The following is a 25,909-nucleotide window of genomic DNA, read 5'->3' on the forward strand; positions in this document are numbered from 1 at the left end:
CAGGAAAGGGTTGGGAGGGGAAGATGTGACTGGTGGTAGGATAACAATTTGCATCTTAACAAATAAATTTCCTCAGGTGCTTCAACTTGTCCTTAAACATATCATTGTCTTGCCAACTTTCACTGACACGCCAGTGTTTTGCCTAATTAATTTCAATGTGGGTTTCATTCCATCATACTGAATGAAGTAAGGCAGGTTGTACCTCGAGGGTCAAGCAGCTGCCATCCTTCATCTTTTCCTGCAACTTTACACAAGGCCCAACCAGGGAGGGGCACCAGCCGTTGCCTAGTGACAGCCCAGCTCCGTAACTTCAATATGTATCAGTGCTGCAAAGAAAGAGCACTGATTTATTGACAGCCTTTCACAAGATCATTGCTTGTCTGTTGAACCATAGATATTTTCCCGCACTCGCAAGAGGAACAAGAGCAATATTTATTGCCCTGGGATTTTCTGCTCATCAAAGCTATGAGTCACAGATTAATTAGCTATTTATCTTACTAATGTAATTAGAAACCTCACACTAATAAATTGGCTGATGATCAGTAAGGTGTTTCACTTTTATAAGTCAATTCAAAACATTAAATTGCCTGCAAAATACTTATTAAAAGTACAAGAGGAAGAATAAATTTGTTCTAACTTTCCTGCACTGTTCTCCACCCACTGCATCTACAGAATGCTATTTACCTCCTGATTTCAAAAGCACTCAGGGTATTCTTCACTTCACCAAACACTTCTTATAATTCCATTTCAGATTATCTGCATGTGGCCCTAGCTACAACTAGGGAATATCCTCTCTTAGAATAATATTACTAATTAATCAACACTCCCTGCTCTTTTTTTAAAAATAAGATGTTAATCTTATCACTTTAAAATTATATGCCCAATAAATTTTCCTAGAGTAACGATCAATCTATTATTTGTGGTTAAAATTTCTTTTCTCTCATATTTCAAAAAATATTTTCAAAATGAGCCCTGGAGATGGAGACTTACAATATTGTGAATTAGTGATGCAAACCTGTGACAGTAGCTAAATTTTTAAACATCTTTTTACTCTCCGTACTGCACTGGAGAGTTTGTAAAAGCACATATACGCATCCTAGCTGTCTCATGTCATTTAGCCCAATCTTTCATATCTCCCTATGTTTAACTTGCTCTCCGTGTGCTGTCTGTCAAGTGCCAATTCACTCCACCCTGACCTAAATGACCTCGACTGTCTTCTTCTTTATTTATTTGAAGCAGCTGCCACACTCTGCTCAAGGACTGCTCTCGCTACTTGACTCCTGAGTCTCTCTCCCACATTCCTTCTCCAAATTCTACTCTTCTGTCTCAGCTCCCAATGTGTGTGCATGTTTATTTTGTTCTCCATTTATTTAACCAGTATTAGCTGCAATTATTGGGCTAAATCATTTGACCCAGGGCCTGCCTGCTGCTCATCTGTAACTGAGGCTGTAACAATCACCAGTCAGGAAACACTGGTGAGCCGATCATACTTCTAACTAAATATCACATCCCATATCCTTCAACCATCATTAGCATATCAACAAGGTCACAAGAGCTGTCATTAACTGCCTCCGGGCATCACTTCCTTTTTTAAAAATTGAATGACAGAAATTTTCCCACGTACTGTATCTTGACTCTGGCCTTATTTGGAGTGACTTTATACTTACCCCAGTAAAGGTCCTAACTGAGGAATTCATCAAGGTTTCCATGCCAATCACCAGCAGGTACAGTAGGCATTTAAAAAAAAACTAATGGGGGTCAGTTGCTGGTTGGTATTTTGGCCAAATACTATGGGCAGTTCACTCCTACACCAAATCACACTCCAGGAGTCACAGACAGAGGCAAGGATTCTGGGAAAGGTCAGAGTATCACTTATCCAGGGACCTATAACCTCTATTGGAGCTGGACTGCTAAATGACATTATAATGGGTCTGCCCAGCAGGAAGCATGATCAGCCACCATGATTAACTGAAATGTTAACATTATTTCTCTTCCCACAGAAGGTCCCTGGCTTGCTGAATGCTTCCAGCGTTTTCTTTTCATTTTACATTTCTAATGAGCCTTCTGGTAAGATGGTGACACTCTCTGATACTACAGCTTCTGCAGAGCCAGCCAAAGGTTTTATGGTCTTTTTAAATGTTTTCTTTTTACGATCCTAGGACCCTGCTGGACGTCAAAAACTTCAAGTACTGGAGGTCCACCTCATCAGCAAGTTGCTTGCTGGCAGAGAAACTGAAGGAGCTGGACGGTGCAGATTGAGCTGCTGCCTGCATTGGAGATACAGTGAGCAAAGAAGGGGTGCAGTCTAACAGCGAGTGATCATCTTGGTCACTTTCCTTGTGATCACAAGACCCTGTTCCACATTGCTAATGTGAAATGATGCAAGTCCGACTCGCTGATTTGTTAGTAGCGGTGGGGGCAAGCAGTAGTGAGGGTGGGGCTGTACGGCCTCAGTCGCGGTGAGGTCCAGGCCTTAAACTGAGGTATCACCTGTTTTCGGCCGCTGGGGGGGCAGGGGTGGGGTGGGGTGGGAGGGTGTCAGTACTGTTGTGTATTTAATATTTCAGTAGTAATTGAGTAATATTGTAAATATATAGTTTTATTAAACATTCTTTCTTTGCTTAAATAATCCATTGCACGTTATACGTAAAAGTACGTAAATGGCAGGCATCATCACGTCACCATGTCATTAGTGCATGCTTCACTGAAGTAATTAATAAAGTAGACACGTTATTCCTGGCTCCGTGTTTATTACTTCCAATTAGTTTTTTGTTTTGGAGTTACAAAATATAACAGTGGCAAGGAAGAATGTTAAAATGAACCCACGATGATACTTACATGTTGAAGTGCAGAGAGACATTCAAGTTTTAAAAAAAGAGCAGCACGCTTTCACCGTAAGAGGAGACAAATGATTGAGTTAATAAAAAAGCATGTGTCTCTTTGGAAGAGGGTCAGAGATAGTCAGAAAGGAGATGAAATTTACAGGTTCATAAACAGTGAGTACTGGGTGATAACAGTAATACATTTTTTAAAAAGCAGAAATAGCTGGCTACATTGGAAAGATAGACATGTTTGACTGCACAACACATAACTGGAATATGCATAGAGTGAATTGAACAGTATTTTGAAGCAAATAAAATAGCCAATGCAAATGAGTGACAGTGTTACTAAGTGTGATTGGAGAAAGAGCATATACTTTGCTTAGAAGTTAAACTTCTCCTACCAAACCAGCTGAAATGAGATTTGCTGATATTGTGTAAGTAATGCAGGAATACCTAGAACTGAAACAGTTGTTAGTTGCAGAATGCTTTAGGTTTCATAAGGAGAATCAAAAGGAAGATGAATTCATTTCAGGATATGTGGCTGAATTGAAGACATTGTCTGAGCATTGTAAGTTTAGTGATGGGCTCCATGATGCATTAACTAATGATGAATTAAATATCATTTCATTTGTGGAATCCTACAAGCATACAAAAATGGTTCCTAACTGAAGCACAACTTATATTTAAAAGAGCCGCTGAAATCACTGTATCGATGGAAGCAGCAGGCAGAAACACAATTGAGTTGCAGTCAGGAATGAAAGCGAGTGTGAACAAAATTGCAATGTCTGAACAGGAAACAATCTGGCCGAACAAACTGTGTTACCATTGTGATTGGGGCTTACATAGAATGCAGGTTTAAAGCTGAAACTCACAGAAAATGCAACAAAGTAGGACACGTACAAACAGCATATTGGACAGACCAAAATAAATGGACTGCACAGTCTAAAGTGCACAGACTGCACATCTAAAGGCACATGGAGTAGCCTTTAGATTTACAATGTGAAAACAATAGACAAGCAATATGGCTTACACCAGAAATGAACGGTAAATTAATTAAAATGGAATTGGACATTCCACAGAATGAGTTTGAATAACATTTCAAAGATTCTGAATGGAAGCCTGCAGATATCCAACTAAGAACGTATTGGATAAAAGATAACACCGGTGGGAATGATACTTATGACAGTGAAATACAACAACAAACAAGCCACATTGCTCTTGTATGTGGTGAAAACAGGAGGGCCAGCATTTTGGGGATGTGAGTGGCTGAGAGAACTACAACTTGATTGGAGATTCATCCAGCATTGCATGCCACATCCACTGCAAAAGAGTCAACTGAAAGCGAATTAAGGCACTGGATGATGCCACAGCTATGTTCAAGGATGTCATGGAAAAGCTCAAACATATCAAGGCTAAAATAGTGTTAAATGAAAATGCCACAGCCAAGTTTTACATAGCCCATCAGGTTCCTCATTCGATCCATGATAAAGTAGCCAGTGAGCTGGATTGCAGAGGGGCTGAAGGAATTCTTTCCAAGGTAGAGTCGAGCCCACAGACAACATCACTGATCCCAGTAGCCAGGAAGAATGGATCTGTCAGTACCTGTGCTGATTTTAAGGTCACCATCGACCCAGTACTGAAAGCAGATCGATACCCTCTGCCCAGAATAGGGGATATCTTTGCAAATATTTCTGGAGGGAAACTCTCCTGCAAAGAGCACTTAGCTGAGGCCTACCTACAGATGGAGATGGAGATGGATCCAAAGTGATCCTCACCACAAACACCTACAAAGGTCTTCATCACTAATAGGCTTATTTTTGTACCTACACTCTGGCAGAAAGCTACGGACCAGGCGCTCAGTGTTACCTGGATGACAGAGAACATCTCCCAAAACTCAAAACAGTATTAAAAATATTAGAGGATTATGGGTTCAGAGCACGATGCAACAAATGTGAATTCTTTAAACCAAGTATCACTTACTGTGGCAACACTATTGACACACAAGTATTACACGTGTGCTGAAAAAATTCACGCCATGGTGGCTGGTCCAAGGCCAAAGGACATGTTACAGTTGCAGTCCTTTTTAAAATTTGTCAATTACTACAGTGTAACAAGTTCTTGCCAATCCTGGCTACTGTGCTCCACCCCTGGAACTCTTTACTGCAGATTGAGAAGAAATGACAATGGACAAAGCAGAGTGACGTGGCTTTCCGAAAGACAAAGGAAATAGTGACGTCAAACACTGTACTCACATATTATGATTCACATTGTTTAGTGAAGTTTGCTAGTGACAACTCGCCTTATGGTATAGGTGCTGTCATATCACGTTATGAGTGATGGAAGTGAACGTCCCATAGCCTTTGCATCATCTTCCCTTAAAGTTGCAGAGAAAAATTATACACAGATTAACAGAGACCTTGATTCTGGTCTGGGTGTAAAACATTGTGACCAGTATTTATATTGGAGAGGGTTTACCCTCAATCATCAGCCACTTGTATCTATTTTAAATCCACGGAAGGGTGCTCCACCACCAGCAGCAGCAGCAGCAGCAGCAGCAGCACAAATGCAAAGATGTCTGCACTTCTTGGAAGGCACAATTACAAGATCAAATTCAAGAGGACAACTAATCATGGAAATGGTGATGGATTCTCCTGTTGACCCTTAGAAAAGGAAACACCTGAAACATTTACAAAAGAGGGCACTCCTCTTGGCGTATTCTCCCTGATGTAAATTGAAAGTTTCTTCAGTGTGGCAGAGATGATCCAAAAGGAAACCAGAAAAAACCCAGCCTGTCTCATGTCTACTTGGCCACTCAAAATGGCTGGAATGTGCAGCAGAAATTCTAGTTTCCCTATTTTCACCAGCGTTGGGATGAACATGCCCTTGACCAGGGTTGCCTTACGTGGGGATTGAGAGTTGTAGTACATTCCAAGTCGAGAGCTAAAGTGCTGGCCAACTGGGCGTGGTGAAAATGAAAGCATCGGCTCGAAGCTTTGTCTGGTGGCCTGGGATAGACCAGCCAATCGAGCAGCTTGCTATGCACTGTTCAGGATGCCAAGACAAGCAGAAGATGCTAAGAGCAGTACCTCTTCATCCCTGAGGATGCCCCGCATTGTCCTGGCAAAGGATTCATGCGGATTTTGCCAGATCATTCATGGGGACAAATTTGTTGGTGGTAGTGTTTGGAGCTACAAAGTGGCCAGAAGTGCTCCCAATAGCCTCCACTACAGCCTCGCACACTGTTGATGTGCTGACAAACTCTCCCCCACCCCCACCCCCCCACAAGGACTGGTGTTCCAGAACACTTAGTCAGCGACACAAATGCTTGGTGGAAAGGTCTATCCGGAGTCCAGAGAATGCACAGTGGCCAAGGTCAGCAGACTACACTGACACTGAATCAGAAGCTTGCCAATTTCCTTCTTCCATTTTGCAATGCAGCACACTCCATGACCAACAACTCACCTGCTATGCTGTTCCTGGGTCGCCCCTTGTGCTCAAACTCGGATCTCCTCAAACCCAATCTCAGAAGGAGCATGCAGGACAAATTGAGGGCTTCTCAAACAAGGAAGTTTGATTTTTCACTCTTGTACAAGCAGTCCTGGTGACGGACTGCACAGTGACCAAAGGTGGGTATTTGGAAAGATTAAGGACAGAACTGGGCCACTCTCCCACACAGTGGAGTTTATAACTGTAGTTTAGAGATGACATATATAGATCAATTGTTGGAGAAGAAAGGTGTCCAGAGCTGTCAGAATCACTTCCTGCAGCCCCAGAGTCAACTTGTATAACCGCTATGGAGGAGGCCTCACCTGCCGAGCAGAATAACCCCTCATCAGGAATGGCGTTATCCCACTAGAGTAAGAAATCCTCCACAGCAATTAAACGTTTAGACCTGAATGGGACAATTTAAGACTTACTATGCTGACAGGAGAGCACGTTACATATTTGAGTTGAGATGCATTCTCTGTTGAGTTGGAGTTTATAGCTAAGCAGGAAGGAGTGTGATGTACTTAATATTTCAGCAATTTTATACACATATTGCTGAATTAAACATTCTTCATTTAAATAATTCATCACAGGTTATATGCAAAAGTACATGAATAGCATTTGCCATCATGTCATAAGTGCATACCTCACTAAAATAAAGAACGAAATATTCCCACTCCATGTTTTATCTTTCAATTAGTTTTACGTTTTGGAGTTACAATACATTAATAGGTACGCTCCTCCGGAGTTCTGGAGACAATGTGACGTGCCATACACACTGGAGTCAGTGTTGCCTCTGGTGTTCATTCAGCAGAAGATAATACATTGAGTTCGACTGCAGACTGCTGCAACATTCATGTACTCAGGAACTTGGACTATATTTGTTTTGTATGACTATTTTACTGTCATCTTGTACGTACTGTATGTACTTTGTGCCGTGAGTGACTGTTGGTACTGGGTTTTGCACCTTAGCCCAGGAGTAACTCTGTTTCGAATGGGTATTCATGTATGGTTGAATCACAATTAAACCTCAACTTAACATCTGAATTTTTTTCCTATTTTCACTTCTAATCTGCTTTATTGATTTTGCAAGCCCAGCTGGTACAAGTCTGTTCACAGATATGGACTGGAATGAAAAACGTGAGGAAGTGTTGTGTGGGCATGCTAACATCTGGTTTTGATTGATATGCTTACATATTTCAGATGAAAATGCCGTTTGCTGGTATGACAGAATTAGATCAAACGGATTTAATAAGCTTTAATTTCCACAAGAACTTGATTCCAATTTAGTTAGAAAGCAACTTTTCAATTTTACATTTGTTATACTGCAATAACAAACTTCATTTGTAACCTGGTTATGATATGTAAAATGTGGCAAGGAATCTAATATGAGATAATGGCAGGTTGTCTAGTCAGCAGGATTGCCTAATAAACCCATAACAAAATTGGGAAAAATAAATGGCCCTCTTCCTGCCTTTATTCATCCCAGGCTTACGCTACTGTACAGTGTTAATCACTGAATTAAGGAAAATCGGTAGTCAATATGGAGGAACAGATGTTAGGAAAAGGCAGAACTGAGAGTAACTACATGAAAGATTTTTTTTTAAAAAGCTACACAGAGGCAAGGTGAAGACAATTTTGTTTTCTAATCTGGCCAAGCAAATACTTTTTTAAACTGTTACTTTATAAAATTTTAAGTTAATCAACTGCCTATCAATTTTCAGTATCTCTTCACAATTTTATTCAGTTGAAAAATGGAATAAAATTTAATAGAGATAAGAAGAGAAATACTGTAGGAAAGATATTGTTGCTTGAAATGTAGTTTTGTTTTCTCACTGATGAGCTTGTCCAATCTACTTGATTCAGTTTCACTCTGGAACCTCAATGCCCTGTCCTCCAAAATCAGCATTCTTTAAAAGAATAAGCTTAAAATTTGCTGTAAAATTATGAAACACGATGAAAAATAAAGCAATTTACATTTCCATTTAGAATGCATAATACTCCAAACAGACAAAGTTAGCCATTTCAGGATTTTAAGGATTAAACAGTTTAGCATCCATACATTTAGTGAATAGTCTTACACTCATCTTACCTGGGGGGTTCAGGCTTTTTACTTTCACAGTTGGCTAACCACAGATAATCCTGTGGATCTTCTTGGCTGGACAAAGACTCCAGATGCTGTATGCTAATTGGCTGATATGGAGGAGGTAGTGAGCCCGTGGGAATTACTGATGGCATGGAGGGTTGTACAGCATTAACAGAAAGAGGTACCTCGGTCAGGGCAGTGCCAGATGGTTTAACAGCATCTACAATATGACAAAAAGAGTTACAACAATAAAAGTATACAAAAGTATTGACCATTTAACAATTCAGTTCAATTCTTAATTACACAGATTTGATATTTATAACAGAACAGAATTTACCATTCTACCTTTTGTTTGGAATTCAAATGGCACTAAATTTTCTGAAAACTTTACCAAGCTGCACATTGTGTGTAAAATTACGACAGACGTGTTAAAATTAATTATATGGCACCATGAGATTCAGTGCTGTGGAAAGCATACAGAACAACCTTGCTATAATCCACTAAAACTTTCATTTGTTATACAGTCTTTTTCCCCCAAGGTGGGGGAGAGCTAAACTAATGGGCATATGTTTAAGCTGCAAGGAAAGAATATCAAAGGAGACCTGAGGAATGCAAATTCTTCCACATCTGGTAGTTATATGGAAGAACCTACCAGGGCGAGCTGAGGCAGGTATTGTTTAAGAGGCATTTGAACTGCTACTTGCAGAGGAGAGGAATAGAGGATTTCAGGACTGATGCAGGTAAATAGGACTAAAAGTCATCACAGTTGGCATGGGCAAATTGGGCTAAAGAGCCCTTTCATGTTTCATACAGTTCTATGGCTCTCTAGAACTCGAAAACCTAAAGTATTGTTTGTCTCCCAGCTTTCAACTATTTCCATTTGCACTTTCAAGAACATATGTTGCCGCTTATGAAATACAGTCATGGCAGAAACACTAAATTCCACAACATTTGCAATCTCCTGATCTGTTTTAGTTAAGTTTCCTTTAGAGTTCTTAACTACATTCTCATAAAGTGGAGTAAGATAGAATTTTGAGAATAAAATAATAATCGACATTAAAAATAAGTGACAGAGTACAGAAAATTTTCAAGCTATCTTGCCTCCATAACCCCCTGGATACTGCAGTTAGTCAGCTGGGAAAAAAAAATCCATTAGACAACAAAATCTCAAATACAAAAACTGCCTAGAGGTATTTACAGATAACAATATAGAGGTAGAAGCAGAATATTGTAATTCATATTTTGCACCAGCGACTTTTTAAAGCCTTAATTGAGGACAATCCTTGCTAACGTAATTCATATGATAAAAGGAATGATGGCAATACCTCGCATTATATCAATTAGTGAAACAAATTATTTATACATAATCTTGGATAGAGAATAAAAATAAATGAAAACAGTATATCGGTTAGGGATCTAGGCCTTCTTTTGCAGATACGTGTACTTCTAAATTGGGTAGATTTTTATACATTAGATACCAGCTGAAAATTACACCTTTACTTCTCAAATATTGGTGGAGCTTCTACGCATTACTTCAGTCGGTAGTGTAACGTAGACAAAAAAAAGAATCTGGGAAATCTCTTGCCCTCATTATTCCATGCATTTTATAAGACAATGCATGAATCAATCAATCATTCGTCACCCAACAACTACTCTACCATCCTTAACCATTGTGCCTCCAGTTTAAAAATAAATGTTTCTATAGATTTTCCTTGCTCTTCTTCAAGTCCATTTGAAAACCACAGCCCTGAGACAGGACAAGATTTCTATTATTAGGAGTAAACTTATATCCACTGGTAACTTGTTTCTGCAGGGTTCCTCGTAAGATAGATGTTTGAAAGGCTAAAAAGCCCGAATCATTCATTTCTTTCTCTCGTTACTAGACCTCTCTCGTTTGGAACTAGCTGCACAATTCCTCTATGAGGTTCCTCAAATGCTTGAAAGTCTCCCGTTTTGGACAAAGCCGACACAGTATTCATGTGCGATTACATCAGAATTCTACATCTTCCGATCCCATGTCACCTGTAAGGATTTAATTTTGTTATTATTTGGCTAGTTGAATTTAAACTATTAAGATTTTCTCAAGAACTCTTTATCCATAGACCTGCAAGTATATGCCAGCACTGAAAGCAGTTCTAGCTTCTTGATTATTGTCCATATAACCAATTCCCATTCGTAGGCTCACTGACTCCATTCCGATTACCCATCATCTTTCAAGGCAATTTACACCAACTAATTCATCTACCAACCAGCTGGTGCACCGGAGGTAAACCCTTAGAGTTCAGGGATAACGTGCAGGTCTCACATAGATGGCATTGGAAATCAGGACTGAACCCAGATTGCTACAGCTGAAGCAGCTGGACCACTATTTAGATTACTTTTAATAGTGGAGACTAGCTTGTCTACTTTCTGCCACCGGATCAACTTAATTCATGTTCGAGCTGTCCTGTTAACTCCTTGCTTCCTTACCACAGACTTAATTCCCAACGCTAAAATTACATCCTGAGTTTAGTCATGTTCTGGTTTTCTCACCACATTCTCCACCTGATTAGAACATTCTCGGACATTCCTCCAATTAAAATTTGCTTAATATTATGTTGTCCTTTCATTTACGAGTACCCTTTTCTCACAAACATACTGTATATATAGCTCTCTTTACTATAAACAGACTAATCCACTATCATTTTCCTCTGGAATTTGGTTATGCTCCTTTCCTCTCCACCATACAAATATCACTTATCTCAAAAGCCAGTTATTTATTTGAATTAAGCTTATTGGTGAACCTTTTCCTTTTCTAAACACTGTTGGAAAACTAGGTGGATGAATTATCACCGTGGCTTCAGGCACCTCCCACTTGGCCAAGATGAGATCCCTGTTTGAAGTAATATTTTAGCATTAATTACCAACTCCATAGTGTTGAAATCCAGGAACAGTTGCCCGAACGATTTTTAGAAGCTGTTCCCAATTAAAATTCTTGCTAGCCATTCAACTGGGTGGCACAGAATAGTTTGTTTGTTAACATTTGGCCTACACCCTACCACTCCCATCACCTCTCTGCAGTTTGAATAGCGGCGAGAAACAGCAAGCTGGTGCAGAAATATTTAAACACTGCTTGAAATGTATGTGCATCATCTTTCATTGTTCCTTTGCCCACTGGAGATTGGAAAAGTGCTACTGTATTGGAAGATGATTTAGGGAGGGGTGCCACAGCAGATTTGGTACTAGGATTCTTCCTTGCAGTCAATGGAAACCTACAGTATTAGCAGCTGGGGCCCATGTAAGTGCCCTTGGCCACATCTTGGATTTGCAGAAAGTGGGAGAATTTGAAAGAGGAATTGTTGAGGGCAAGAACAAATTCTGTCAAGCGGGGAAGAAAATGTTATGGAAAGGGAACTGGCTGGGTCTTTACCAGAAGGCAGAGGTGAAGCCAAGGCCTTTTTGGTGGGATGGAGGTGTACAAAGATTGGTCAAGATGTGGCAGTTTGGGCCAGCAAGCTAGAGGTTGCCAAATGGTGTGGGGCATGAGAAATGTCCCGGATTCAGGTGAGAGGGGACTGGACAAGAGGAGACAGGAATGAAGTAACAAGTTTGGTGGGCAAGGGTAGGTAGGAGCAATGGGACATCCAGGGTAGTCCTGCTTGTGGATTTCAATAACTAGCATTTGGTAATTAGACCTAGAATTGGATGCTAAAATCATTGCTTTGGCAGAAGTACCAAGTTTTTGTGGTGACATAGTATTGTCACGTACGATCACTGTCATCGTCACCATGCAATGAATTTTCTCCTCTTTCAACCTAAGCATGGATTGGCAAGACAAGTGACTGACTGCACTTTACAAAGATCATGTATAAGTTATGCAATCTGCTCAGTTCCCTAGCACTGATACAATTTTCTAAAAATATGGAAAATGTCAGCCGGGACCCTTCATTTAGTTTAGCACATGCTGACATTTAAGATTAAATGCTCAGGATATACATTGCTCTCCACCGATATTCTTCCAAAATTTCTCAGTGCTCAGCACTAGAGTACAAGGTAATGGATTCTCAACCACCTGTCCAGGGAAAATGGGAAAACTGCTTTTTGAATCATTTCAAAAAATTCCACATTGCAATTACAAAATGAAAAATACACTTTTTTTTAGATTGGACCAAATGAACTTTAATGAATATTCCTGTCACCAAGGCCCATTACTAATTATTACTATGAATAATGCTTATCCAAATTATGATATATGTAACTTAAATTGATCACTTTACCATTAAGCAGAAACAAATCAATTAATTTCCCTGATTTTACATAATTTAATTAACTAGTACAATTATAACCAGAAACACTTAAATCTATTGTAAACTGTATCCTGGACAAGTTAGTGAGACGAACACATATTTCCCTCCAGGGTTACATGTCTCATCTTGTTTCCTTAACCAAAAATAGATCAATCCATTGAACTTCGTAATGTAAATGGACAGAAATGCCAATTACTAAGCATTCTGATTATCCTTTGGAACCGGAGGAACATACTGGATATGTAACTCTCACTGTCTCAGGCAGTGCTAACACAAGGACAAAGGTTGATAAAGATAATAATTGCAGCAACACACATCAAAGTTGCTAGTGAACGCAGCAGGCCAGGCAGCATCTATAGGAAGAGGTACAGTTGACGTTTCAGGCTGAGACCCTTCATCAGGACTAACTGAAGGAAGAGTTAGTAAGAGATTTGAAAGTGGGAGGGGGAGGGGGAGATCCAAAATGATAGGAGAAGACAGGAGGGGGAGGGATGGAGCCAAGAGCTGGACAGGTGATTGGCAAAGGGGATATGAGAGGATCATGGGACAGGAGGTCCGGGGAGAAAAACAATGTGGGGGGGAACCCAGAGGATGGGCAAGGGGTATAGTCAGAGGGACAGAAGAAGAAAAAGGAGAGTGAGAGAAAGAATGTGTGTATATAAATAATGGATGGGGTACGAGGGGGAGGTGGGGCATTAGCGGGAGTTAGAGAAGTCAATGTTCATGCCATCAGGTTGGAGGCTACCCACACAGAATATAAGGTGTTGTTCCTCCAATCTGAGTGTGGCTTCATCTTTACAGTAGAGGAGGCCGTGGATAGTGTTACGTACCCCATAACTGGGTTGCCAAACCAGCAGAAGTGGAACGCTCGTTGGAGTCTGGATTACTAGGAACTAATAAAGTTTTATTAAAGAAATAAGTAATACAGTACACTAATCATAAGGATATAAATGTAACAGTTTAGCAATGATAATGCACACATATACACAGAAATAGGGTAATAGGAATCAACCAAGCTCTATCGCAGTTTAGGGGTAAAATGATCTGTCTTAAGTGAAGCAGAGTTCAGTTCAGTTTAGTGCAGTTCGCAGTAATCGCTGTTGTCATACTGTTGGGGGGGGAGGGGGAGGGGGAGGGGGAGGGGGAGGGGGAGAGGGAGGGGGAGAGGGAGGGGGAGAGGGAGGGGGAGAGGGAGGGGGAGAGGGAGGGGGAGAGGGAGGGGGAGAGGGAGGGGGAGAGGGAGGGGGAGAGATGCAATTTGGTTCAGTCAGACCTTTGATGTCTTTGCAGTTGGTGTTTCGGGCGGACCCTTTTATGTCTTCTATCCCGCTGTGGTCACCGACTGTGACCCCTCCATTCCGGATACGATCGTTCTTCTGTGGTGAACCCGGCACCCAGGCAAGGGTAGACACACACACCAGGTTCCCACCGATCGTACCTTTACACCCTGTGAGTCTATGGTCGGTTCCCGCGAACCAGACCTCCAAACTTCCACCAACTTGTGGGGGCACACCGCTCTTTCCAGGGTCTCGTTATCTCGTGATCTCGTGGTGTGCCCCGTGCCTTAGAGAACCTGTTCTTTTTATCCCCCTGCAGGGGTATCGCCTGTCCAAACTTCAAACAGTTCAGGTTCAAAGCAACCGGTCTGTCAATATTCTGAATTGTGTTTCTTTTCCGTTAATCCCTCTCTCCTCTCTTACTAGCATTTTGAACGTTTCTCCATTGTCTCTCTTATCTCTCTCATTAGCATCAGTCGTCCGATAGCTTGGTTTGGCGTCACAATAGACATGTCAGAATGGGAATGGGATGTGGAATTAAAATGTGTGGCCACTGGGAGATCCTGCTTTCTCTGGCGGACAGAGCGTAGGTGTTCAGCAAAGCCGTCTCCCAGTCTGCGTCGGGTCTTGCCAATATATAAAAGGCCACATCGGGAGCACCGGACGCAGTCTATCACCCCAACCGACTCACAGGTGAAGTGTCGCCTCACCTGGAAGGACTGTTTGGGGCCCTGAATGGTGGTAAGGGAGGAAGTGTAAGGGCATGTGTAGCACTTGTTCCGCTTACAAGGATAAGTGCCAGGAGGGAGATCAGTGGGGAGGGATGGGGGGGACGAATGGACAAGGGAGTCGTGTAGGGAGCAATCCCTGCGGAAAGCAGAGGGGGGGGAGGGAAAGATGTGCTTAGTGGCGGGATCCCGTTGGAGGTGGCGGAAGTTACGGAGAATATGTTGGACCCAGAGGCTGGTGGGGTGGTAGCTGAGGACCAGGGGAACCCTATTCCTAGTGGGGTGGCGGGAGGATGGAGTGAGAGCAGATGTGCGTGAAATGGGGGAGATGCGTTTGAGAGCAGAGTTGATGGTGGAGGAAGGGAAGCCCCTTTCTTTAAAAAAAGGAGGACATCTCCCTCGTCCTGGAATGAAAAGCCTCATCCTGAGAGCAGATGCGGCGGAGACGGAGGAATTGTGAGAAGGGGATGGCATTTTTGCAAGAGACAGGGTGAGAAGAGGAATAGTCCAGATAGCTGTGAGAGTCAGTAGGCTTATAATAGACATCAGTGGATAAGCTGTCTCCAGAGATAGAGACAGAAAGATCTAGAAAGGGAAGGGAGGTGTCAGAAATGGACCAGGTAAACTTGAGGGCAGGGTGAAAGTTGGAGGCAAAGTTAATAAAGTCAACGAGTTCTGCATGCGTGCAGGAAGCAGCGCCAATGCAGTCGTCGATGTAGCGAAGGAAAAGTGGGGGACAGATACCAGAATAGGCACGGAACATAGATTGTTCCACAAAGCCAACAAAAAGGCAGGCATAGCTAGGACCCATGCGGGTGCCCATAGCTACACCTTTAGTTTGGAGGAAGTGGGAGGAGCCAAAGAAATTATTAAGAGTAAGGACTAATTCCGCTAGACGGAGCAGAGTGGTGGTAGAGGGGAACTGATTAGGTCTGGAATCCAAAAAGTAGCAGAGAGCTTTGAGACCTTCCTGGTGGGGGATGGAAGTATATAGGGACTGGACATCTATGGTGAAAATAAAGCGGTGGGGGCCAGGGAACTTAAAATCATCGATAAGTTTAAGAGCGTGAGAAGTGTCACGAACATAGGTAGGAAGGGATTGAACAAGGGGGGATAAAACCCTGTCGAGGTATGCAGAAACGAGTTTGGTGGGGCAGGAGCAAGCTGAGACAATAGATCTGCCAGGACAGGCAGGTTTGTAGATCTTGGGTAAGAGGTAGAAACGGGAAGTGCGAGGTGTGGGAACTATAAGGCTGGTAGCAGTGGATGGGAGATCCCCTGAGCGGATAAAGTCGGTGATGGTGTGGGAGACAATGGCCTGGTGCTCCTTAGTGGGGTCATGATCGAGGGGTAAATAAGAGGAGGTATCTGCGAGTTGTCGCTGTGCCTCGGCAAAGTAGAGGTCAGTACACCAGACTACAACAGCACCCCCCTTATCGGCGGGTTCAATAGTAAGGTTAGGATTAGTGGGGAGGGAGTGGAGAGCAGAACATTCGGAAGGAGTGAGGTTGGAATGGGAGCAAGGTGCGGTGAAGTCGAGATGGTTGATGTCCCGTCGGCAGTTAGCAATAAAGAGATCCAGGGCAGGCAGAAGACCAGAGTGGGGTGTCCATGAAGAGGAGGAGGGTTAAAGACAGGAGAAGGGGTCATCGGTGGGGGTGGAAGAATTACCACAGCGGAGTGTCCATGAAGAGGAGGAGGGTTTAAGACGGGATCCATGAAGAGAAGGAGGGTTGAAGACGGGATCCATGAAGAGAAGGAGGGTTGAAGACGGGATCCATGAAGAGGAGGAGGGTTGAAGACGGGATCCATGAAGAGGAGGAGGGTTGAAGACGGGTTAAAGATAATAATTGGCACCTTTAACTTGCAAAAGTATCTCTAAGTTCATCATCAGCATGGCAAGTTTTACAATGCACAGTATGTGAAAAATATTAGACAAGGTAACATAAACCTCAGTCAAAAACCTTGGTTTTAAGGAGAGTCTTAAAAGGGTAAGGGAAGGTGGACAGGTACAAGGCATTAAGGACGGAATTGGAGACTGCGGGCCAATAAGGGGAAAGTGGAGGTTTCAGGAGCCCCAGCTAAAAAGATTTTTTTTAAAAATTTGTTGGCAAGACCATGAAGATAAAACTATGATGGGAATTTTAAGTGGAAATGTGTAGGATTCTATGAGCACAGGAGTGATGTGTGGGAAGATGTAAATTAGCATACGGGCAGAGATTGGGATGAGTACTTGAAATAGCAATGTTACAGATGAGGGTTTCAGCATCAGGTATGGAGGGAGAGATGGAGAAAGGCAACATTTCATCTCATGCTCCCGGTAACAGAAAGAGCATATTGATTGATATTCATCTGAATGACAAAGAGAAAGCTGAAGTGATAAGTGTTTCCACAGGTTTCTCACTAACTATGACATTTACCTGCCACAGTCACACTGCTTCGTTCAGCCATTTGTTGTTTCATGAGCTTCCAATGCTGCTGCCTTAATCATAAAATATTGCCAATTTATTAACAAAGGATAATTCATTTTTGGATGCTGTGAAATTATAGGATATTCCAAAAAGTGACACTCTTATGAAGAAAGAATTTGCTGCACAGGTCAATATAGCTTGAGATTAGAGGACGAAATTAGACTTGCTGAACAGCAAGTCCAACTCTCCAGCTATAGCTAAATGTTGAAAAACCCCCAGAATATTTTAGTGAAACTTCAGCACAATGCAAAATGACATGAACTCCTGAACGGTCATCAGAATTCTTTTAACAGTGCTAAACAAATTTAACTCAGATAAGATCCAAGAAGAAAATTAGATTAGATTAGATTAGATTTGAAATAATGATTAGTGTCTTAATCTCTCAGTTTTCTTAAAATGAGATTCTAGGTTTCTTTTCACAAAAAAAGAGAAAATCTGCAGATGCTGGGAATCCAAGCAAATCACAAAATGCTTCATTGAAATTGCATTCCTCAGTTTGTAAAAAGACGACTTTTAACATCTAAAAAATCTACGCCCAGTGACTGATGCCACTTTTGCTCTGTGTAACTGAGTTTAATTGTCAAATTATAACATTCCACAAACTGATTGTGTTTTTTCTGCCTCCAGGGCTAATTGGAAATGCACAATAGAGTGCCCAACTTTCATAGCCAGTGTTTATATAGAACACACCATATAGCAGTGTAGTATGGGAACAGGTCCTTCGACCCATGTTGTGCCAAACTAATCAAATTAGTCATCAAAACCCCAACTAAACTAACCCATTGTGCCTACAGCACATCCGCACCCTTCCATTTCCTGTACTGTACATTCATGTGCCAATCTAAGAGCCACTTGAACATCACCACCACCATCTGGAAGCACCTCCTAAGCACCTATCAGTGTATAAAAACTTGCCCTGTACATTCAGCCAGAATAAATCAATTCGACCAGAACCCTCGGTCTTCTATGGGCAAGACAATTCTGAATCCAAATAGCCTATTCACCATGGATCCCAAGCGGCTTAATCTTCTGGACGAACCTCACATGAGGGACCTTGTCAAACGCCTTACTAAAGTCCACGTGGATAACACCCACAACCCTATCTTCATCACCTCCTCAAAAAAACTCAATCAAGTTCACGTTGAATTGTCATTCAACCATACATGCGAATACCACCAAACAAAATAGCATTCTTCTGGGGCCAAGGTGTAAAACACAGTACCAATGATACACAGCACAAGGTATGCATAGTTACAATAGCAGAAAAATGTACAGGCACAAAAAATATATAGCCCAAGACCCTGAATGGCACAGTTTGTAGATTGATGATGCATTGGATGTGGTCCTGGTCCTGGTCCAGCTTGTCTTCCACCAAGTGAACACTGGAGGTTAGCACCACTGAAAGGGGTTAGACCCCAACCCAGTACAGATTCTAGCACACCCACAGAAGCCTCTCTCTCCCATTCCATCTCTGGTGTCTCTTCTCCTGGGTGGCTGCAAAAGGTGACATCGTGGCACGAGGGCCTGATCCACGCAACAACCAAGGCAACAAGATCTTGAAATCACAATAAAAACATCCAAGACAATCATTTGCACTCTTTGTTGGACCGTGCACTGCCTCTGCACAACAATAGTAAGCAACAAGTCCAGCTCCATCGCTATCAAGCGACTCGCTGAAGTTCATAAGACACAACTTGCCCTGCACAAGACAGCCTTGTGGACTGCCCATAAGTAGACCATGGCTTTCCAAATGCTCAAAAATCCAATCCCTACAAATCCTCTCCTGTAACTTCCCCACCAGTGACTTGATCAATGTCTTCCCTTTTTGAGTAATGAAACATTAGTTATTTGCTAGCAATGCCTTTGACGACTGCATCCTTCAAATCTTCATTTTCATTGTAACATTCAAGATGATCGTCAATATCTTCAAATTCTTTATTGTTCCTAACTTGAAGTAGTGAAATCTTTAAATTTTCACTCCCAGCCATTTTTGGCATCTCCAAGCCTGAATGTTTGAAATCACAGAGAGCAAAACAATTCTGAATTGTCTTATAAACGCAAACAACAGGAATTCTGCAGATGCTGGAAATTCAAGCAACACACCTTCCAAGCAGTCACCTCTTCCTAGAGACGCTGCCTGGCCTGCTGCGTTCACCAGCAACTTTTATGTGTGTTGCCTGAATTGTCCTTGTAGTCACCAACTATCAATGACAGAAATCAATACCTTTGAACATGCACACATGCAGCTGACACTATTTAAAAACTGCTCACTTTAAGCAGTGTAGTGTTTAAACGGCCACACAAGTGCACACAACTGATGCTAGTTAGAAACTGTTAGCAACAGTCTCCTGTCCCAATTAAGCAGCATAGTGTCCCAGATAAACAAAGGGGATCCTGACTGTTTTCTTCATCAGATTCATTCTTTAGGAGTTATCCCAGGTAAGCAGCTGCCCTGATCAACTGGAACCCACTGTACTGGGAGAGTGGTGACCTTAACTTCAGTGATAGATTCAAGATTTAATCAGATTTGAAGGAATAAACTGATGATTGATTTATCTAAAACACATTCAAACCAAGTTCAAACAAACTCAGCAAATTTAAAAACTCCTAAAAACAAAGGCAATTCTGCTGGTGCTGTGTGCTATCTTCCAATACAGTCCCTGCTCACTCAAGTCCCAATGCACATCATCTTCTTAATCACATACTGTAGAAAGGTCAAGGTCAGACTCACTGATCCAGTTGGCCTTTCCCATCGGAAATGCTGAAACACATATGCTTTCTGAACCCATTTGTGTCATGTAGCTCTTTAGGTCGGCCAAAAAAAGAGGGAAAACAATCAGCCAAGTTTAGATATCGCCTGATGCTCAGCAACAATCAGCAAGCAACAGGAGATTGCTGCAATTGTTAACTGTATCCAACAGTAATGCCAATATACCATTCCTAGCTCCTATTGAAAGGCATTTTCTAAAAAAGATACCCAGGGATTTATAGGAAACACCCTCTGTAAGGCCGGAAGCAAATACAGTTCAACCTATCCCATGGGCCAGATCCTACTGGTACACACCACTAACCACAATCACCAGCTGTGGTTGCTCCACACCCATACTTACTTGCAGTGGAAGAAGCAGGCTTATATGCAACTCCAGCAATCAGCCCTGTCCAGCAACAAAGTGCCAACAGGACACAGGAAAATTCCTCACCCCAAAACTCCCCTGGCAGAATATAGAAAACATCTTTACTACAATGTGATTTGGCCAGATCACATGGAGGCACCTGTTTCTGTCTAAATACTGTGACCACGATCTGCAGCTTCGGGAGAATCTATTGCTGAAAGTCAAGTAATGAAACACAAGAAAAAAGCAAGCTGCAAGTTCTTCAGACTAAAGAAAGCCTTCTTTGAAAATCAGGGTTCCATTTATCTAGGTAATGCTCTCCATTCTTGTATCTTGCACACATCCATCAGTCCCCATTTGAAGGGATTTACCTTTCTAAAAGCTAACCGGGCTCAAAACAAAAGCTAGATGCTGCCTGGATATTTCACTCAGCACCAGCTCCCTGCTTCCTGACTCTTAACAACAGATGGAAAGCAAATAAACCATCTGGAAAAAGGTCTTCAACTCAACTTTCACAATATATCTGAAAATTAACCACCAAGAGGAGCTTTCTTGAAATCTATCAAAGTCTTGCAAGTACAAAATGTTCAATTTTGCAGCTTCAGAAACGGAGTTTCTAGGGGCACTGCAGTGCCTGGCATCATTCTAAAATGTGAAAATCTGCTTTCAGGAGTTGACTTTAACAACAGCATGCAAGGATTGGTCATGTAACCTTTGACCTGGACCAATCAGATCAGGATGACACAGATTCACCCTAAGAAAGGAATGCACAGCGTACAGCAGCTTAGACATTCCGGTTGATGCTCTTCCACAGATATTGTACAGCTGTGGCTGTGGTTAGAGCATGACCTTCACTATACCAGGAGACCCAGGAGTGGGCCAAGATTAAAGCATCTCCTGCAACCATAAAATGTATGACATATTAAGTGAGTGGAAATATTTTTGAAACTTTACCTGAAATTTGATAATTCTTTGAAAGCACTGCTGTCCTCAAAATGTGTTCTTACATTCTGAGGTAAACTGTAAAACCAACATTCTAGCCTCTATAAAATATAAAACCTGAGTTTTTATTTTAAACGATAAATTTGTTCTGGCCTTCCTCTCACAGGACCAATGTTTGCCACTCCTCCATTATCTGGAAATTGGAAGCATTTCCTTCCTGCCTGCTACCTAAAACTACTGTACAACACAACATCAGGCTTACCATTGAATGCTTTAAACTCATAAACGTCAAAATCATTAGGCACAGAAACAAGCCCTTCCAGCCAACTCTGTTCATGCCTTCCATGATGGCAGCTACACTAATCATATTTGAACCACATTGGACCCACTTCCCTCTGTGCCTTCCCTATCCAAGTACTTGTCCACTGCAAACTATTTGCCAAAATATCTTTGCTTAAATTCCATTTTGCTCATTCATGCCTATATATTTGGGTACAGAAGCACAGGCTGTCTGGTTCATTGTACTTGCTTCAGCATTCAGAATGCTATTAGCACCACTTTCCTACATTGACTCCATATCCTTCAGTTCAAAGATTCAAAGCACATTTATTATCAAAAATGTATAAGTTACACACCTTGAGATTTGACTGCTTACAGGAAGTCACAAAGCAAGAAACATGAATAACACAATTTAAAAAAAGACCAAAACCCAGTGTGCAGAGAAAGAGAGGAGAGAGAAAAAATAGCACGTCATGCTAACAACAGAAGCAAGCCAACGGGATTTTGAGCAATACACACAAAATGCTGGAGGTCAAACAGCATCCATGGAAAAGAGCAAGCAGTGGATGCCCCGGGCTGATTTAAGATAGTGCTACCGAAGATTTGAGACAGCTTATTGGTGGATCGTAAGGCAATTCCATTAGTATTTAAAAATTCACTATCTCCATCTTGAAATTATTTTGGGACTGTCATCCTCAGTTCCAAACAGCCTGCCAGGGAAACATTAATTCTACATCTGCCATGCCAGTAAGAATATGGTATGTTTAAATGTGATCACAAACAAGAGAAAATCTGCAGATGCTGGAAATCCGAGCAACGCACACAAAATGCTGGAGGAACTCAGCAGGCCAGGCAGCATCTCTGGAAAAGGTGTGAATGGGATCAGGCTACCCTGTTTTATCTCTCATTTTAATAAAAACTCCCTGAAGTAACTTTGCTGATGAGATTCGAAGTCTACAGTAATATGGATTATCCACGGCAAGATAAGTTTCCCCAGTTGTATGCCAATTTAATGATCAACCTTCATTTTCAGCTCAAAACTGTCCACAGAAGATGGCGCCAGCTTCCAGAGAGTCCACAAAACTATTTATTTCACTTCTTTTAAAACATGGCTCTGGTACTGATGGAGCTTGTGATCTACAGTTTGATGGTGTGTTTTCGGGCTGACTGAGCGAACTGTCTCTGAGAAGGTTCTGGAAGGCGAGTGGCCTCAAGGCCAAGCAGCTTAGAGACGGGGATGGAGCCCATGACAGACTCCGTTTCTCACTGATTAAAGCATCGAGGAAGACTGAAACATTGAGGCGAGAGCGGAAGGCGAGCGAGAGTTCAGCGCCGTCTACCAGCCTCTCGCTTGCTGCTGACAGAGCATGTCTGCATGTGATGGTCTCTTCCCCCCTCTCCCCCTCGGTCACTGCTTCCATGGGAAGGACTTCCCTCTATAGGACTGAAGTTCTGGGTCTGTGGTTTGTGGATTGGACTGTAGCTTGCTTTTTTTACATTGCTATTTTGGGCGACTCTGAATCAGGGTGGCCTGCTGATAATGAACCCAGAGATGAACTGAATACAGACTCTTCAGATCTTGTGTGCTTTTTTTTTATTTATAAAAGATTGTGTCTTTATTTATAAAAGATTAGTTTTCTTGTTGCTGCTTGTGCCATTTTGTTTTATGCGTGCTGGGAGGGTGATTTTTTTTTTCTTCTTTGAATAGGTTCCATAGTTTTCTTTGTTTTGTGGCTGTCTGTGGAGACGATGAACCTCAGGGCTGTGTACTGCGCACACACTATGATCATAAATGCTCTTCGAATCCTTCGAAATTATACATTTCATATCCTCAAACTCCATTCAGTACCACCTTCATCTCTGGCCTTAAATCTGCCTGTTCATTTTGACATGTATTTAAGGAAGCATGCAATCGTTCAATTCGGTGTTTAATCAGAAATCAATAGTCCTGCAGGAAGCTAATCTACACCAAAGAGCAACTATCTAGCCTACTCCCATTTCCTAGCTCTTGGTCTGAAGCCCTCAAACTACTGGTTGAGAATACTTCTCACCTTCCTTGCAAACCACTTGCCAACGATTCAAGTCGATGCATCCTGTTTACTGACTTCATTAAGGAAATAATCATAAGTATTTATTGATCCCCAGTGGGAAATTTCGTTACAGCAGCAACATTTAAAAACACACTTAGCAGTGTTCAGACTAACTAAAGTACAGGATAATAATATACATTAATTTACCAATGTGCAATAATGTACAAAATAATAAAGCAGAGACCATTGTACTATGATGTGTGTTCTCCTGTCGCACAGAGATGAACTGTTGTATATGCTTACTGCATTTGGTAGGAACGATTGTCTGTAATGATCCTTGTGACAGCGGAGCCGAATGAGTCTGTTCAAAAAGATGCCCCGCTACTTGTTCAGTAGATCATGCAGAGGATGTGCCCCATTGTCCATGATGGATAACAGTTCGTTTAGTGACCTACTCTCCACCACTAACCTAAGACAGGTTTTTTTCTAACCACTATCTGGTTCAATTATGGTTCTTTATGTTCAATCTTTCCTCTTAATTTCTCCAGTTCTTGTTAAGTGAATGAAGGACAGTTGGATACTTAAACTAACAAAGATACTTCAGCACAGAACAGAATTTAGACCCAGTCGAGCTGCAATTTCTCCACTGGATGTACTCCAGAGGTAGGCAACATCTGGCGAGTTCCACACTCGACCCCCCCATCAGCAAAACAGAAAGCAGTTCATCAGATGCTGAAGTATTTTAAGGTGGAACAAATGCAAGTTATATCTTTGACCTGAAGCATTAACTTTTTCCCCCACAGATGCAACCTGATGTACTGAATACTTCCAGCATTTTGTCTTTACTTCAGTATTTCTCTGCTAAAGTGCCTATACCCCTGAGGCAGCCAGCTTCTGTGAAAGTTTTTACAAAGAAGTTAATCACACAATATTTCTTCAAACATTTATGCTCAACACTATGTTTTCCTGGCAATATTCTCACTAATACTCATACTGTCTTCTCCAATCACACCCTTATGCAGTGACTAGAACTGTATGCACTACTCTCACTGTGATCCAATAGTACTGCATATAGTTCTAGCAAAAAAATTCCTGTCCTTGTACTTTATTCCCGCATGTCTTCTAAACCACCCTTACCACATGTCCTACTATATTCGGGATTTGTGAACATATTCTGAACCCTCTCTGTTCCTCACAACAAACAGTGAATTCCAGCTTTCCCTGGACACCAGCTCAGGCCTGGTCAAAACTGTATAAAAATGATGAATACAGTGGATTTTTCTTCCAAGGAAATCCTGAGCAGCCATCTGGAGAAGTCTGTATTATTTCAAGTAAATAATTCACTCACTGTTTGAGGAACCTGCTAAATAAGCCAATCTTTAAGGCCAAATAAAGTGTCTTGAATGTTACACTCTCTGAGCAAACATACATTGCATGGGGTGGCTCTGAAAAATCAAATCAAACAGCAGCGGGCTGAAAAAGAGACTTGGCATCATCCTTCATACTATCCAGCGAGAAGAACATCTAACGCCCAGCAGGCACTAGGAACTTTCCCAAAAAAAAGCCAGAGAATCAGGGAATTCTGCCAGTAGGCTATTTTCAGAACCATTGAATTGGTCCTCCTCTGTGACTGGATGTTACAGTGTGCCAGCCACTGAGGGCCTAAAGAAATTACAGCTATTGCAAACATTTTGTTCAGAATGTCTTCCTCCAGTTTCTTTTGATGGTGGGAAGAACATATTAGACTTCATCTAATGTAGTTGCCAGGACAGAGGCATTACTTCATTGCACACAGTGTCAGGTGCTGTGTAAAACAGGCCAGCCTCAAGCTTCATATGGCTAAGAATGTGGACATGCTTTCGTTGAGAATCAAATCTTATGTACAATAGTTTAAAAACCCTCGCAAAGTTATTTACAAAGGAGCTATGGCAAGAGCATTACTGAAATATAATACCACCAGTCTAACTGGCTATACCTGAATTATATTTAGTGGCTACTTTTTGTTTTAGGTATACCTGCTTGTTAATGCAAATATATGAGCACCCAATCATGTGGCAGCAACCCAATACACAAAAGGATGCAGGCTTCGTCAAGAGGTTCATTTAGACCAAACGGTAGGACGGGGAAGAAATGTGATCTACATGACTTTGACAGTGGAATGGTTGCCAGTGCCAGATGGGGTGGTTTGAGTATCTCAGAAACTGCTAAACTTCTGGGATTTTCCTGCGCAGTCTCTACAGTTTACTGAGAATGGTGTGAAAAACAATAAACGTTCAGTGAGTGGAACTTCTATGGGCAAAAAAGCCTTGTTAATAAGCGAGGTCAGAGAAGAATAGCCAGACTGCTTCACACTGACAGGGAGATGACAGTAACTCGAATAACCACAACA

At 41.8% G+C, this 25,909-nt stretch overlaps 1 protein-coding gene across 10 annotated transcripts in view; it reads right to left on the reverse strand.

Moving 5' to 3' along the window:
- Positions 1-25,909, reverse strand: part of gab1 (GRB2-associated binding protein 1) — a 213,452-nt gene that overhangs the window by 52,290 nt on the left and 135,253 nt on the right. For all 10 annotated transcript variants that reach the window (XM_063046582.1, XM_063046580.1, XM_063046579.1 and 7 more), the window contains exon 3: positions 8,401-8,614. In XM_063046582.1, the coding sequence (XP_062902652.1) occupies positions 8,401-8,614 (214 nt within the window). The remainder of the gene's footprint in view (positions 1-8,400; positions 8,615-25,909) is intronic.

Source organism: Mobula hypostoma, chromosome 4, assembly GCF_963921235.1.
Source record: "Mobula hypostoma chromosome 4, sMobHyp1.1, whole genome shotgun sequence".
Taxonomy (NCBI): Eukaryota; Metazoa; Chordata; class Chondrichthyes; order Myliobatiformes; family Myliobatidae; genus Mobula; species Mobula hypostoma.